This window comes from Oncorhynchus keta, chromosome 20 (assembly GCF_023373465.1).
Source record: "Oncorhynchus keta strain PuntledgeMale-10-30-2019 chromosome 20, Oket_V2, whole genome shotgun sequence".
In the NCBI taxonomy this organism is placed as follows: domain Eukaryota; kingdom Metazoa; phylum Chordata; class Actinopteri; order Salmoniformes; family Salmonidae; genus Oncorhynchus; species Oncorhynchus keta.
The window spans coordinates 7,418,339-7,433,763 of record NC_068440.1 but is presented as its reverse complement, the minus strand read 5'-3'; the positions used below and the strand labels follow the sequence as shown (position 1 = coordinate 7,433,763).

Here is a 15,425-nt window from a genome sequence, read left to right as displayed (position 1 = left end):
AAACTGTAGCTCACTCTACGTTCTACGTAAGACTTTTGTTTTACAATTCACAGCGAGATGGATCCGTCAGTGAAGGGTGAAGCCGGACACACACAAGAAGAGAGTCAGACAGACAGAGAGGTGTGGTGTCATGTGACCCAAGCTCGGTGCAGTTAGTTTATAGTCCAGCGTCTTTCGCCAGACACGGGAGGTCATTAACCCATGGATAATGATGATGTAGATCACAACAACAAAAAACTGCGATGGTAGTAGTTGCTAATCCTGGAGCTGTGATAAATGTTATGGTTTAAAAGTTATATTTAGTGTTATATTAGTTTGTTGGTGGGAAGCACACACAGCATATCAATCCCATAGTGCTGTGATTAGAGATATGTCTACAGAGACACGACACGTTGAAGCGCTTCGGGGTGCACAACATACAGTCCGCGGGCCAGATGCGGCCCGTGAGACGCTCTTTTTTTGGCCCGCGGATTTCTTAGTAATTGTCAATAATATGAGACCACCTTATATGAGTATATGGCAAAGCTTAGAGAAGCTTGCTTACAAAGCCGGCATTTCCATGGATACAGCTGAGTGCTACTGCTATTGGCTAACATTTAAATGCGTGAGGAATGGAGTGATGTCATTCGTTAGTTCAACAACAGCAGTTATTGGTGCTCAAAGATGTAGTGACACACAGCCAGCATCAGCTAAAAAACCACTAGGGTGTGTCTGAAATGACAACCTATTCTCTTCTATATAGAGCTCTACTTTTGTCCAGGGCCCTGTTCAAAAGGTATGGTCAAAAGATGTGCACTATATAGGGAATAGGGTGCCATTTTAGATTCAGCCCTAGACCCACCATGACTGCAAACTTTAAAAAAATAAAATGCACATTATTCTTAACATTACCAAGATTCACTCCGTCAAGTAGGATCTGAAAACTGTATTTAGCTAAGTAGAAGCTGTCCAAGCAAAAAAAAAGCTTTTAAGATTATTGTTGTTTACGTCCACAGCACTGTAGACTCAGGTGTAACTCACCTTGTAATTGCTCTGGCCCATCTGTATTTAAAAATACAATATCTCATACCTAATACTAAGTCATAGTACGCAGACAGAATATATAATCATGTGTTTATTAACTGTTGATAAGTGTACACAGTCACTGGCTGAGGAGGACTTACTCTGTACTTGTTCTCTCCTATCTGCTCCACCTGGAACCGCTTGGCACATTTACACTGTGCCACCTGTCTGGTCACCTGCACAGAGAGAGGGGAAAGTCACGAAGCTAGCGCCATTAACCTCCAATTCATGAGCTATTGGACTCGGCAAGTCAAAGGTCCAGCTTTGTAATTCAGAATAAGTGTTTGTGTGTGTGTGTGTGTGGTTTATGATAGGTGGGTATATCTGTGTGTGTGTGTGTGTGTGTGTGTGTGTGTCTTCCTCACCTCGTCTTCTATCTTGTCAGCGTCGGTGGTGGGCCGGTAGGCGTCCTTGTTGGGGTGCAGCGCCGCCACAAACTCGTAGTAGTCGATGTAACCGTCTCCGTCCTGATCAAAGATGTCTGCCACTGCCGTCATCTCCAACCTGCTGGTGGGGAACTCTGCACAACACAACCAACAGTCAGGAAAAGATATAGGACTAATCACCAGGATATAGGACTTTCTGTATGACCAAGATATAGGACTAATCACCAGGATATAGGACTTTCTGTATGACCAAGATATAGGACTAATCACCAGGATATAGGACTTACTGTATGACCAAGATATAGGACTAATCACCAGGATAGGACTTTCTGTATGACCAAGATATAGGACTAAGCACCAGGATATAGGACTTTCTGTATGACCAAGATATAGGACTAATCACCAGGATATAGGACTTTCTGTATGACCAAGATATAGGACTAATCACCAGGATATAGGACTTTCTGTATGAACCAAGATATAGGACTAATCACCAGGATATAGGACTTTCTGTATGACCAAGATATAGGACTAATCACCAGGATATAGGACTTTCTGTATGACCAAGATATAGGACTAATCACCAGGATATAGGACTTTCTGTATGACCAAGATATAGGACTAATCACCAGGATATAGGACTTTCTGTATGACCAAGATATAGGACTAATCACCAGGATATAGGACTTTCTGTATGACCAAGATATAGGACTAATCACCAGGATATAGGACTTTCTGTATGACCAAGATATAGGACTAATCACCAGGATATAGGACTTTCTGTATGAACCAAGATATAGGACTAATCACCAGGATATAGGACTTTCTGTATGACCAAGATATAGGACTAATCACCAGGATATAGGACTTTCTGTATGAACCAAGATATAGGACTAATCCCTAGGATATAGGACTTACTGTATGACCAAGATATAGGACTAATCACCAGGATAGGACTTTCTGTATGACCAAGATATAGGACTAAGCACCAGGATATAGGACTTTCTGTATGACCAAGATATAGGACTAATCACCAGGATATAGGACTTTCTGTAAGACCAAGATATAGGACTAATCACCAGGATATAGGACTTTCTGTATGAACCAAGATATAGGACTAATCACCAGGATATAGGACTTTCTGTATGACCAAGATATAGGACTAATCACCAGGATATAGGACTTTCTGTATGAACCAAGATATAGGACTAATCCCTAGGATATAGGACTTACTGTATGACCAAGATATAGGACTAATCACCAGGATAGGACTTTCTGTATGACCAAGATATAGGACTAAGCACCAGGATATAGGACTTTCTGTATGACCAATATATAGGACTAATCACCAGGATATAGGACTTTCTGTGTGACCAAGATATAGGACTAATCACCAGGATATAGGAATTTCTGTGTGACCAAGATATAGGACTAATCACCAAGATATAGGACTTTCTGTATGACCAAGATATAGGACTAATCACCAAGATATAGAACTTACTGTATGACCAAGATATAGGACTAATCACCACGATATAGGACTTTGTGTGACCAAGATATAGGACTAATCACCAAGATATAGGACTTTCTGTATGACCAAGATATAGGACTAATCACCAAGATATAGAACTTACTGTATGACCAAGATACAGGACTAATCACCACGATATAGGACTTTCTGTGTGACCAAGATATAGGACTAATCACCAAGATAAAGGACTTTCTGTGTGACCAAGATATAGGACTAATCACCAAGATATAGGACTTTCTGTATGACCAAGATATAGGACTAATCACCAAGATATAGAACTTACTGTATGACCAAGATATAGGACTAATCACCACGATATAGGACTTTCTGTGTGACCAAGATATAGGACTAATCACCAAGATATAGGACTTATCACAACGACATAGGACTTATCAGAACGACATAGGACTTATGACCAAGATATAGGCCTTGACTAGCGTTTAAGTTGGAGCAGGCTATGAGCAAAGAACAGAGCTAACAATGTGTAACCAGCTCTGAAGAACATACTTGAGGCCAGGATGCCGTCGATGAACTCCTGGCGAGTGATCTTTCCGTCCTGGTCCTTGTCGATGCGTCTGAAGAAGTCCATGACGCGCGACTTCTTGTGGTTCATCCAGCGCATGTACTTCTTCCTCCACACGTCAAAGTCAAAGCTGGCAAACTCTTTCAGCTGTGGACAAAGACAATGAACATAAATGTAAGACAAATGAGGAAGAGCAATATCCTGCAAAAAAAAAACACCCTGCAAATGTACAGACATCCCACTTTTGAAACCAATGTAGCGAACGTGCCAGTGATGCAGGTCTCAAACCTGGGTCTACAAGCCCTCTACTGCACTAATAGGGGAGATCACGTTGTTACAATACAGTACCTCTTCAAGCCTGTCGAGGGCGTCGTTGAGCTTCCGCTGGCGGTCGAGGGCAAGCAGCCACACCTGCTGCCACCTTGAGCAGAGCTGGGTCAGACGGGGGTTGCCCCCAGGGACCTGCATCGCCGCCTGTTGATGCTGTTGTTGCTGCTGGTTTTTACCTGTAGGGAGAGGTGTCACGGTTAATCCGCATTATATGGGTTTGAATGTTGATGATGGAACGTTCGATCATATTTCGGCGACTTTTACTGTTTTTCTCCTTCAGTGAAGTCAGTCAAGGATGGACTGTGAATGTTTTGGGGGAATAGGCACCCACTGTATCTTTGCTTATGCATTTCTAGGTACATATGCAGTCAATGTAACATATTATAAATGCATCTCTGTGAGGTAAAATAAGGTAACGTACGAGCTCCTCTCCTCTCAGCTAGGCTGCTAGGGGGCTCTGCTGGTTTCCTCTTGTAAGTCTTGGTCACTTTGTCCACGTCAGGCTGCTTCCGGGTCATCTCCTCCATAAACACCTGGGAACAATGGATTGGCATTAGACACAGCCAATCGGAAAGAGTGAAAAAAATTAGAATAGTGACTTAGCCAATGAGGGTTTGAGAAAAGTAGACTCCTCTCACCTGGTGTTCTGTGATGAGTGTTTTGAGCTGAGGGATGTCCTGTGGAAGGGTCTCTCCGTCACGCTGGACTAGGGTGGTCTCTGCCCACTGCAGCCATGACAACAGCTCCTCCAACAGCGTGGCGTTGTTGAGTAGCTCTGTCAGAGCCGTCTCCAGACGCTGCTCGTGCTGTTTGGCCCATGTGAGGACCTATCGAAGCAAAATGCACCAATTAATGGGTGAAACACTTGAAATGGCCCAACCGGGCTTTAAAAAATCTTTACCCCCCCATTATCTCTCTATACATCCCTCTCCCGTTACCCTCTCCAGCCAACCTACCTCTTCGAAGCGGGCACGGATAATGGTTATCCAGTGTTTGATGGTGGTGATGCAGTCGGCCTGGCACGCGGTGAGGATGGCCTCGCCCTGGCCCGCTGCCCGGTTCACGTCTGTCCTCTTCTCCTCGACCGTGGCCATGAAGTTCCGGTGGGTGTGGAGCAGCACCTGCAGAGTCTCCGCCTCCTCGGGCAGCACGCCGCGGAAACGCAGCGTCTGCTCCGCCTCCGACAGCCACTCCAGCAGCAGCCGCACCGCTGTGCGGAACTCCTCCGCCTGAGAGAGAGGGATGACAGAGGGAGGGATCATTAGAAGGATAGAGAAAAAAGGTTTTCCGTTTTATTGCGCTTTCACAGTCCAGTTTAAGGTATTATGCGCTATACTGCGCTTCCACAGATCGCATTAAAGAAAGAAAAGACGATATGGACTGAAATGATCGGTATCTTTACATTAAATGATCATAAAATTCTAAGTCTTGTAACTTGTAAGTATTTTATTAATACATAAAAAAAGAGAAATGGCACAACCCCTTGGCTTCTTCTTCCCAACTGACCTGTTTGAGGGCCTGCTGGAGACGGGTCTGCTTGGTGACGGACAGGGCACAGACTGTGTCCCAGCGGTTGCTGAGCTCTTGCAGTTGAACTTTGACCCAGGCGGTGTCGTCGCGGCCCGTCTCCATCAGTTCTCTGGCTGAGCGCTTCAGGGCGTGGACACTAGTGGTCCTCTTCCCCAACTCCTTCTGGAAGGCCTGAGGAGACAAAACCAAACAGAGGTCAAACAACATGGAAATAGTGTTCACCTAAACATAGAGCACTGGGTCAAAAACATTTTTTTATCATGTTCGATAAATAAGAATTCACATTTAAAAATGGGCAATGAGGCGCTGCCCATCCATTTTTTGTGGATTTTTAATTTTTTTTACATAACCGATGGTCTAACATTTGCTGTTACATAAATGAATACCTTGTGCGAGTCCATGAGGTTGGAGACCAGGTCCAGGTCTCCATGGACTGGCAGGTCTTCAGCCAACTGGGGCTCTACACGGTACAGCCAGTCCACCAGGGCCTGCAGGGCCTCAGCAAACTGACCTGAGAACAGCAGGGCCTCCTCCAGCTTGTGTTGCCTGGATGAGAGACGGAGAAGGAAAATGTAGCTGTCATTATACGAACTTTGCCTTTATGATCCAGTATTCTATTTTGGCAGCGGCCTGGAGAGCTACTGGGTTTGCAAGGTTTTGTTCCAGACCTGCTTCACCACGCTTGTTTCAAATAATCAGTCAATAATCGTGGGGTTCAATCAGGACCAGAATTAGCTGAATCGGGTGCGTTACTTAGTGCTGGACTGGAACAGAAACCTGCACAGTCAGTCAGTCTCCAGGACTGGAGTTGGAGAACAGTCCCATATAGTCATTGTAATAAAGCATTAGGCGTGGAGTTTTCCCCTCACCTCTCCACACTCTTCCCACAAACGGTGTCCCACTTGTCCCTGACCTCCCCCAGTAGGTGGTCTAGTTTCTGGGTGTCTTCGGGCAGCGTGGCCTTGTCCCTCATGGCCTTACCAGACCTCACTGTGGTGTCATACACCGGCTGCTTGGAGCCCAGAGCCTTCTGAAACTCCTTCGGCCGGGAGGAGAGAGAGGGGTATTTAGTTAAGGATACCATGTCGTACAGGTAAGAGGATCTAGATTAGGCAGCCTCATCATATGTTGTGTGTGAGTATCACTCAGATCCCGATTATTTCCATGCAAGACCCACACAGTGAGCTTCAAAGTGAGACTCCTACTGCACCTTGTGTTTGGTCAGTTGTACTCTGATCTTGTCTGGTTCGTTGGATATCTCCAGCTCTGAGTCGAGCCGGCTCTCAGCCTCCTCCAGCCAGTCAGACAGTTTCCTCCACGCCTCATGGAACTAGAGGGAGGTCAAGAGAAACTGGTTGATCATCTCTAACGGATGTGTGCATTCTGGTACAAAATGGCTGCCATATATAATCCATTCAGGTGATGCATACTGGTTAGGGTGAATGCCGTAAAAAGGACCACCCTGGGGTCAGTACCTGCTTGGCCCTCTTGCGGGCCTCGTCGAGGTGTCTGCCACGGTCCAGGGACCTCTGCACCAGCTTGTCCCAGCGGGCCTGTACACTCAGCAGCAGGTTCTTGATCAGAACCACATCCTGCTTTATACTGGCGAAACGCAGCTGAGAACCGGCCTTCTCCAGGGCCAGCACCTGCTCCCTGTGGGTGTTCACCTCATTCACAAACACCTGGGGGGGAACAGAGAGAGGCCGAGAGCGTGTTACAGTTGAATTCGTCCCTCGTGACATGAAATTGATTAGCTGATTTGGTTCTGGGTGACATGACTTCAGCTGTACATGCAGATCACCACATACCAACATAAAGGAAGGGAAATATATCAAGTCTGCAAAATGTCTGATGAATATGATAAGTCAACTTACATTTATATTTATGTAAAATACAGTCAAGTATATTCCATGGTAACTACTCACCGATATAACCCCACCTACCATAGAAATTAATGTCAATCACGCATAACATAGAATCTCTACACTTCCACGGTGCCTAAACTGCCCACCTTGTGTTCGTCTATCTGAAAGAGGACAGTGTCCAGGATGAGGGAGGGGGGCTGGGCCATGTTGAGGGTCTGCTCTGCCTGGGTCAGCCAGTTGATGGTGTCCTGGAGGGAGGACTGGAACCCTGTGGCCAGCGACACCGCCTCGTCCAGCTTCGCCTAGGGGGGCAAAATAGTCAGTGAAAGGTTTGATGGTAACATATACTGTAGATACAGCTCCTATGTAAAACAGTGTTTTCTATAGTCGAACTGTGAAAATGTAAATGTATATTGTATTGGTTTGAGTCTAAAACCTACCCAGTAAAAACACGAGTGCAGCACTTCAAATGTACATATATACAAATGAAACATTCACAACTTTGCGTTAGGTGCTTGTTTCTCAAATTAGCCAAAAATTCGTTCTAAGCTTGGCAACAATGACATTTTCTGAAGGAGCTCTTCGAGAGAAGATTCCGCAACTTCTGGAGAAAAATGGAAATATATAAAAAGGTTCTTTATGGCTACAAGTAAAAACCACGGTGTTTCGACTTTTGGCCTTGTTCAGGGTTTTTAAATCAGTATTAGAAGGAACTCGTCTTCATAGCTCTTCACGTATCTAAACGGAAGGTTCCTCTCTCACCGTGCGGTCGTCCATCTTGGTGTTCAGGCTGGCCCACTTGTTCTGCAGCAGGGCCAAGTTCTGTTGAGTCTGGGTCGTACCAGCTCCGGGGCCACCCTCCTCCCCCCCGCGGGAAAGCAACATGGACTCTCCCGCGTCCAGCAGCCGGTTGTACTGCTCAGCGCGCTGGGCCAACTGGGTCTGGAGCTCCTATAGAGAAAGACACACAGATGTTTCCAAAGGAATTTGATACTTTGAGGATCCGCCCAATAACAACCGGTGTTACATAGACATGCAGAATACATAACCTAACACACCCATTACACATGGTTAAAAACAACGTACATACAGATTAGATCGTAGATTGTACAGTGGAATGAGTGTTGTACATCATATCTAGTGTATGCGTGGCCATGGTGCAGTGTCATAACGTGTATCCCCATTAGCACGTGTTTTCTCCATCACATCATATCTAGTGCATGAATTGGCAGGCTGCAGTATCATTAAAATGTATCCCCAGTATTACCAGGTGCTGCTGCAGCTGCTCCCGGGCCGTCTCAGGCAGGCCACCTGTGGGTTTGGCTGCAGACAGCTGGCTCTCTGTCCTCCTCAGCCACTGCAGGAACTCCTCCAGCTCACCATGGAAACCCTCCGCCTGGGGAACGAGGGACAAGGAGGGGAAGAGGAGAGCGGGAACAAGAGAGGAAGTCATGATTGTGCGTTAAATGGCAGTGCTACTGTGTCGTTCATTCACTTGCCCCGTAGTTTTTAGCTCTACTAAGATTAAGTACAGTATTTAAACGGTTCCTTAACTGGGAAAGAACACATTTTTCTAGGGAGATGATAACCTGATAATCTTATTTGTACAAGTTGGAAACCCGTAATATATAAATATAATTACAGGGAAGGTTGAGACAAAATGGATAGAAATGGTTTCATTCTTTCTTTTCGCTTAGTTCAGTTCAAACATTACTCGTACTGTAAAACTCGTCCCAGCCCACTCCTCCTGCATCCTTCCTACCTGGTGCAGTGCGGCCTCCAGTAGTTTCTGTCGGTCCTGGGTCTTGAGTAGCAGGTTCTCCCAGCCGCGGTTGAGGTGGTCCAGCTGGCCGCGGAGGTGGTTGGCCTCGTCCCCGGGACTGGACTCCAGCAGCTCGGCCCCCGCCGCGTTCACCGTCTCCACCGTGGACCGATGGGACAGCACGTCGTTCCTCAGCACCTGAAAGAGAGCGAAGGAGGGAGCGTTTGTTACACTTCTCCAATGCAATAATTAATGTGAAGCAAGCATTCTGGCACAAAATGGCTGCCATGCATAATCTACAAGGAAAAGTAACAGAAGTGAGGCTGATATGGAGGGGAGATTGAGGAGCGATGAGAGAGGTCGAGGTAGACTAATAAAGCCGTTTTCCTGATGGAGAATCTCCATTGAAAGTGCTTTTTAGTCCAGGATTGGCTTCATATGGGTCTCGGGAAACTGGCCGTTAAGAGTCCGGAAATGAAAAAAGAAGAGGAGTGTTGGGTAAGAGTGTGGAAGGGAAAGCTGTAGAGGGGTAGACGTACGTGGTGCTTGGCCAGTTCTATCTCGATGGCCTTGGGGTCAGAGTTGACGGGTCTCTGTGTGTCCAGGGTGGCGTGGGTGTGACTCAGCCAGGACTGCAGCTCAGACAAGGCATGCTGGAACTGACCGAGTGCCAGGAGCGCACCCTCCAACTTATGCTGTAGGAAACAGAACGGGGAAAACAGCGCTTCTTCATTAATCATGTCACGTTGAAATCTGTAATCTATTGTACATATCTGAAGCGCCAATTCATTTGAATATGAGTTTGAGTTCCAGAGGACTGGAGGTCTGAAGACATTCTTTTAGAGAGGGCAGCAGAGCTACTGTAGCTACTGCCCCTCATGTACAATAGTTAGGGAGCCACGAGTCAATGCATAGTTTGTGTACCTGTCTGTGAGTGATCTTGTCCCCCAGGTTGTCCCAGAGGTGTCGGAGCTCCGTGAGGGGCTCCTGGATCATGTCTCTGTCCGTCTGGTCCGAGACCTTCTTGAGCAACAGCTCCCCCTGGTGGCACAGCTTCTCCATGTCTATCTGCTGCTGGTACACCTCCACCTTGTAGTGCTGCTCACAGGAGGAGTCAGGCCTGCATTAGCTGTTTGCTTATCATTAGTAGTAGTTAGTTCACGTAAAACCAAGAGCGTATTTTTGACTTACCGATAATGTTATCTTCTTGTCAAAACCGTTTTTAAGAACAATACATATTATAAATATTTGTAGGATGATAAAAACATACTGGAATATTTTAAGTACACCATCTATATCAAAGCTACATGATAAAACAATAGATTATGATTCAAACCTTGAGCTCTTCGATCTGCTGTTTGACAGTTCCCAGATCAGTGCCCACAGTGGACATGTCACACAGCTTGATCACTGCGTTGTCCAGGTAGTCAAACATGCTCTGCACACACACACACACACACACACACACACACACACACACACACACACACACACACACACACACACACACACACACACACACACACGTCAATCTAACTTCTACAAACTATAATGACGATCGAGGTTCTGACACTTCCCCTACTTCATGACAGATTTACATTTCCACTAAGCATCTACTTTCATAAAGAACAAGTGTGCAATAAATACCAGATTATTTAATTATCTGACATACTGAGCTGAAACAGCGATGCATTCTGGGACACTGACCTGCAATGCATCCTGGTACTGCACAGAAGCCGTCATGGCCTCCTCCAACCTCTCCATCCTCTCTCGCCACGTCCGGTTCAGGCCTTCCCAGGCGGCATTCATCTGAGAAACGGATAGAGAGAAGGGAGAAGAGAGGAAAGATAAAACACACACGGTATTGCAATAAAAAGACCAACAGAAAATGTAGACAGAAAACATCATGCACCGAGTCCATTAATGATTACGTTCTTGAAGTTGGTTGCTATCCTGTACTCCTCTCACCTCGTCGATGGTCTTCTTGACCTCAGGCTTCTCTGTTTCTCCGCAGGCGAAGATGAGGTCAGCCCCAAGGGTTCGTACAAACTCCAGCTCCTCCCTCAGCCCGTCTGTCTCGGCCTTGATGGCCTGGTGAGAGAGCGACAGACACACAGAGGGCATAGTTGGACAGATCAGATAACCCAACAGTCATTCCACTCATCAGTAACTACCTCTGCATATTCTCTCCCCTTCCTACCTCTGAGCTAATAACTACAGTACAGCGCTGGAAAAAGTACCCACTTGTCATACTGGACTAAAAGTACAAATAGAAAATGATTCAAAAGTGGAAGCTGCCCAGTAAAATACTACTTGAGTCAAAGTATTTGGTTTTGGTTTTAAATATACATAGCCCTTTCCACCCACAGCTCCTGTCAGTCAGTATACAGGTTGAAAAAGACAGACGGTCATTTATAAGCACCTAAATTGAAATGCAGTGGCTGCATTAGTCTACCTCAACCTCTCTCATCGCTCCTCGATCTCCCCTCCATATCAGCCTCACTTCTGTTACTTTCCCTCATAGATTATGCATGGCAGCCATTTTGTGCCAGAATGCTTGCTTCACATCAATTATTGCATTGGAGAAGTGTCCCATCGGTCCACGGTGGAGACGGTGAACGCGGCGGGGGCCGAGCTGCTGGAGTCCAGTCCCGGGGATGAGGCCAACCACCTCCTACTATACATGACGTTCTCCGCTTCACAGCTCTGTGGGTTTTGACCGGAGCCGTTCTAGACGACAAGAAGATGACCCGGATCCCTCCCTCCGATTGGGCTACTTTTTAAAAGTTTTTTTTTGTGTGAATTTGACCCCTTTTTCTCCCCAATTTCGTGGTATCCAATTGTTTTTTAGTAGCTACTATTTTGTCTCATCGCTACAACTCCCGTACGGGCTCGGGAGAGACGAAGGTTGAATGTCATGCGTCCTCCGAAACACAACCCAACCAAGCCGCACTGCTTCTTAACGCAGCACCATCCAACCCGGAAGCCAGCCGCACCAATGTGTCGGAGGAAACACCCTTCACCTGGCAACCTTGGTTAGCGCGCACTGCGCCCAGCCCGCCACAGGAGTCGCTGGTGCGCGATGAGACAAGGATTTCCCTACCAGCCAAGCCCTCCCTAACCCGGGCGACAGTTGTGTGTCGCCCCACGGACCTCCCGGTCGCGGCCAGTTACGACAGAGCCTGGGCGCGAACCCAGAGTCTCTGGTGGCACAGCTGGCGCTGCAGTACAGTACCCTTAAACACTGCACCACCCGGGAGGCCCGATTGGGCTACTTTTGCACATTAGTTGTTGTCGGAGCGAGGGAACGGCTGTAAATGGAGAAGGGACGCGCTCTGAAAGACGAGACGTTATATTAAATGCCAAGTTGAAGTCATATTCACGTCCCCAGGAAGAGTAGCTGACGCTTCAGCAAAAGCTCATGGGGATCCAAATAAACACAAGCAAACCGCACACCCACGGGTCCAAGAGGGCACTTCACATTTCCATATTTGAAAACTCATGTCATTTACAGTATCAACGTGTTTGTGTTTGAGGCACAGTTACAATGATGACGTGTGTTATAGCCTGGGTTGTCCTGGACAGAATGAGCCTGTTTTGTCGCATCATGAAGACAATTGGCCACGGAACACTCACTATGTACACCACAATTAAAATCGGTCTGTCTGACGTGCCTATTGAAAGCATATTTTAACTTAGCTAACAATGTTGGCAATAGAATAAGCTTTCAAATGATAATCACCTGACCCAGATTGTGATTTATTTTATTGAATGTTTTTGGATGTCATAAACAGTAATTGTGTGACGCAGGGGTGTGTTCCAAACAAAAAAAAACACAAGTGTGCTTTGCTTCAGATCCTCAAATGGCACAGCGAGTTGAAGGCTCTTTCCTTGAGTCATAAAAGTGCATTGAAATTCCAACTCAACCCAGTTAGACCTCTCACTCAAACCCTTGTAAAATTGTATATTCTCATCTTGAAACTACTCCAGAATTTCGATTAATATTCTTACTGTGTGACGTAACGTATCCAAAGTGTTTTCAGATTTCCTTTTTGACAAATCCTGCGAAAAGCACAGATAAGTTCTAGTGTGCAGTAAAATAATCTAGTGTAATGTTGTGATTCAGTCTTGTGTCAGGTGAACTGTTGTGTCCTCACCTTGGGTATGATCATTTCCCCATGGTCATTCATAGGATTCTTAGAGTTCTTCTGTTAGAAACATTCAAATGTGGCCCTATCCTTATAAACCAATCTCCACCAAATGTAAGGGTTTAAGTATCAAAAGTAAAAGACAATAAAAATATATACTTAAGTTCCAAAAGTAATTTCTATAAATCCTTTCAAATTCCTTATATTAAGCAAACCAGACAGCACGATTATAATTATTTGGTATTTATTTACGGATAGCCTGGGGCACATTCCAACACAAACGAAGCATTTGTGTTTAGTGAGTCCACCAGATCAGAGGCAGTAGGAATGACCATGTGTTCTCTTGATAAGTGTGTGTATTGGACCATTTTCCTGTTCTGCTAAGCATCGTAAGAGTACTTTTTTCATTGGGTGTCAGAGGAAATGTACAGTACGGGAGAATAGCAGAAGCATCAATTGTAAAAAAGTATATATTTTCTTTAGGAATGTAGCGGAGTAAAAGTTGTCTGAAATATAAATCCTAAAGTAAAGTACAGATACATAAGTAGTACTTCAAAGTATTTTTTTACTTGGTTACTTTACACCACTGCTACAGTAAATACATAGCTACTAACATGCTGGCACCATTCCTTTACGTCTCCTCTATCTTCACTACTCCTTAATATAATCTCTTTTGTCTTACCCCCCCACCCCCACGGTGCTGTTTTCTCCCATATTTCTACCTCAACATCCTTTATTCCTCCACATTTGAGCGTCTGAATATCTTGCTATGCTTTCCTTGTACAGTGCATTTGGAAAGCATTCGGACGCCTTGACTTTCGCCACGTTGAAGCATTCGAAAATTGATTTCATTATTTCCCCCCTCACCAATCTACACAAAATACCCCATAATGACAAAGCATAAAGCAGGTTTTTCAGAACATTATGCAAATGCTTTCAAAATAAAAAGTGAAATATCACATTTACATAAGTATTCAGACCCTTTACTCAGTACTTCGTTGAAGCACCTTTGGCAGCGATTACAGCCTCGAATCTTCTTGGGTATGACGCTACAAGCTTGGCACACCTGTATTTGGGGAGTTTCTCCCATTCTCCTCTGCTCAATCCTGTCACCTGTCACCCAGTTCCTGCCACTGAAAAACATCCCCACAGCATGATGCTGCCACCACCATGCTTCACCGTAGGGATGGTGCCAGGTTTAATCCAGACGTGTTGCTTGGCATTCAGGCCAAAGAGTTCAATCTTGGTTTCATCACACCAGAGAATCTTGTTTCTCATGGTTTCAGAGTCTTTGGGTGCCTTTTGGCAAACTCCAAGCGGGCTGTCATGTGCCTTTTACTGAGGAGTGGCTTCCGTCTGGCCACTCTTTCATAAAAGCCTGATTAGTGGAGTGCTGCATAGACGGTTGTCCGTCTGGAAGATTCTCCCATCTCCACAGAGGAACTTTGCGACCATCAGGTTCTTGGTCACCTCCCTGACCAAGGCCCTTCTCCGATTGCTCAGTTTGGCTGGGCGGCCAGCTCTTCCATTTAAGAATGATGGAGGTCACCGTGTTCTTACGGACCTTCAGTGGTGCAGAAATGTTATCTTACCCTTCCCCAGATCTGTGCCTCGACACAATCCTGTCTCGGAGCTCTACGGACAATTCCCTTCGACCTCATGGCTTGGTTTTTGCTCTGACATGGACTGTCAACTCTGGGACCTTATATAGACAGGTGTGTGCCTTTCCAAATCACGTCCAATCAATTAAATTTACCACAGGTGGACTCCAATCAAGTTGTTGAAACATCTCAAGGATGATCAATGGAAATAGCTACATTTCGAGTCTCATAGCAAAGGGTCTGAATACTTGCAAAAATGTCTAAAAACCTGTTTTCGTTTTGTCATTGTGGAGTATTGTGTGAAGATTGTTGATGAAAAAAAGTAAAGTAAGAAATGTAGAAAAAGTCGAGGGGTCTGAATACTCGGTGAATGCAATATTGTTGCTACAAACATGCTCTATGCCTCCGTATATTTTTCTTCCACTCCCAGTCTTTCTATAACCATTATCCCCTTCCTCCTCTCTCTCAGTAACCCTCCATCCCCCTCTCCACACGTACCTCTACCCTCCTCTCTCTTAGTAACCCTCCATCCCCCTCTCCACACATACCTCTACCCTCCTCTCTCTCAGTAACCCTCCATCCCCCTCTCCACACGTACCTCTACCCTCCTCTCTCTTAGTAACCCTCTATCCCCCTCTCCACACATACCTCTACCCTCCTCTCTCTCAGTAACCCTCCATCCCCCTC

General features: G+C 45.7%; 1 protein-coding gene across 10 annotated transcripts in view; it reads right to left on the bottom strand.

Annotated features, from left to right (window-relative positions):
• The window catches only part of LOC118398941 (microtubule-actin cross-linking factor 1-like), a 144,567-nt gene that overhangs the window by 12,025 nt on the left and 117,117 nt on the right, over positions 1–15,425 (bottom strand). For 6 of the 10 annotated variants that reach the window (XM_052471960.1, XM_052471951.1, XM_052471955.1 and 3 more), the window contains 22 exons: positions 10,958–11,080; positions 10,697–10,798; positions 10,326–10,427; positions 9,914–10,087; positions 9,529–9,684; positions 8,990–9,187; positions 8,495–8,623; positions 7,990–8,178; positions 7,374–7,529; positions 6,838–7,044; positions 6,573–6,692; positions 6,232–6,401; positions 5,749–5,908; positions 5,339–5,533; positions 4,789–5,061; positions 4,471–4,659; positions 4,254–4,365; positions 3,851–4,008; positions 3,487–3,649; positions 1,428–1,582; positions 1,164–1,238; positions 1,021–1,041 (listed from right to left, as the gene is read on the bottom strand). In XM_052471960.1, the coding sequence (XP_052327920.1) occupies positions 1,021–1,041; positions 1,164–1,238; positions 1,428–1,582; positions 3,487–3,649; positions 3,851–4,008; positions 4,254–4,365; positions 4,471–4,659; positions 4,789–5,061; positions 5,339–5,533; positions 5,749–5,908; positions 6,232–6,401; positions 6,573–6,692; positions 6,838–7,044; positions 7,374–7,529; positions 7,990–8,178; positions 8,495–8,623; positions 8,990–9,187; positions 9,529–9,684; positions 9,914–10,087; positions 10,326–10,427; positions 10,697–10,798; positions 10,958–11,080 (3,327 nt within the window). The remainder of the gene's footprint in view (positions 1–1,020; positions 1,042–1,163; positions 1,239–1,427; positions 1,583–3,486; positions 3,650–3,850; positions 4,009–4,253; positions 4,366–4,470; positions 4,660–4,788; positions 5,062–5,338; positions 5,534–5,748; positions 5,909–6,231; positions 6,402–6,572; positions 6,693–6,837; positions 7,045–7,373; positions 7,530–7,989; positions 8,179–8,494; positions 8,624–8,989; positions 9,188–9,528; positions 9,685–9,913; positions 10,088–10,325; positions 10,428–10,696; positions 10,799–10,957; positions 11,081–15,425) is intronic. The other 4 variants (XM_052471954.1, XM_052471953.1, XM_052471957.1 and 1 more) reach the window with 1 other exon arrangement.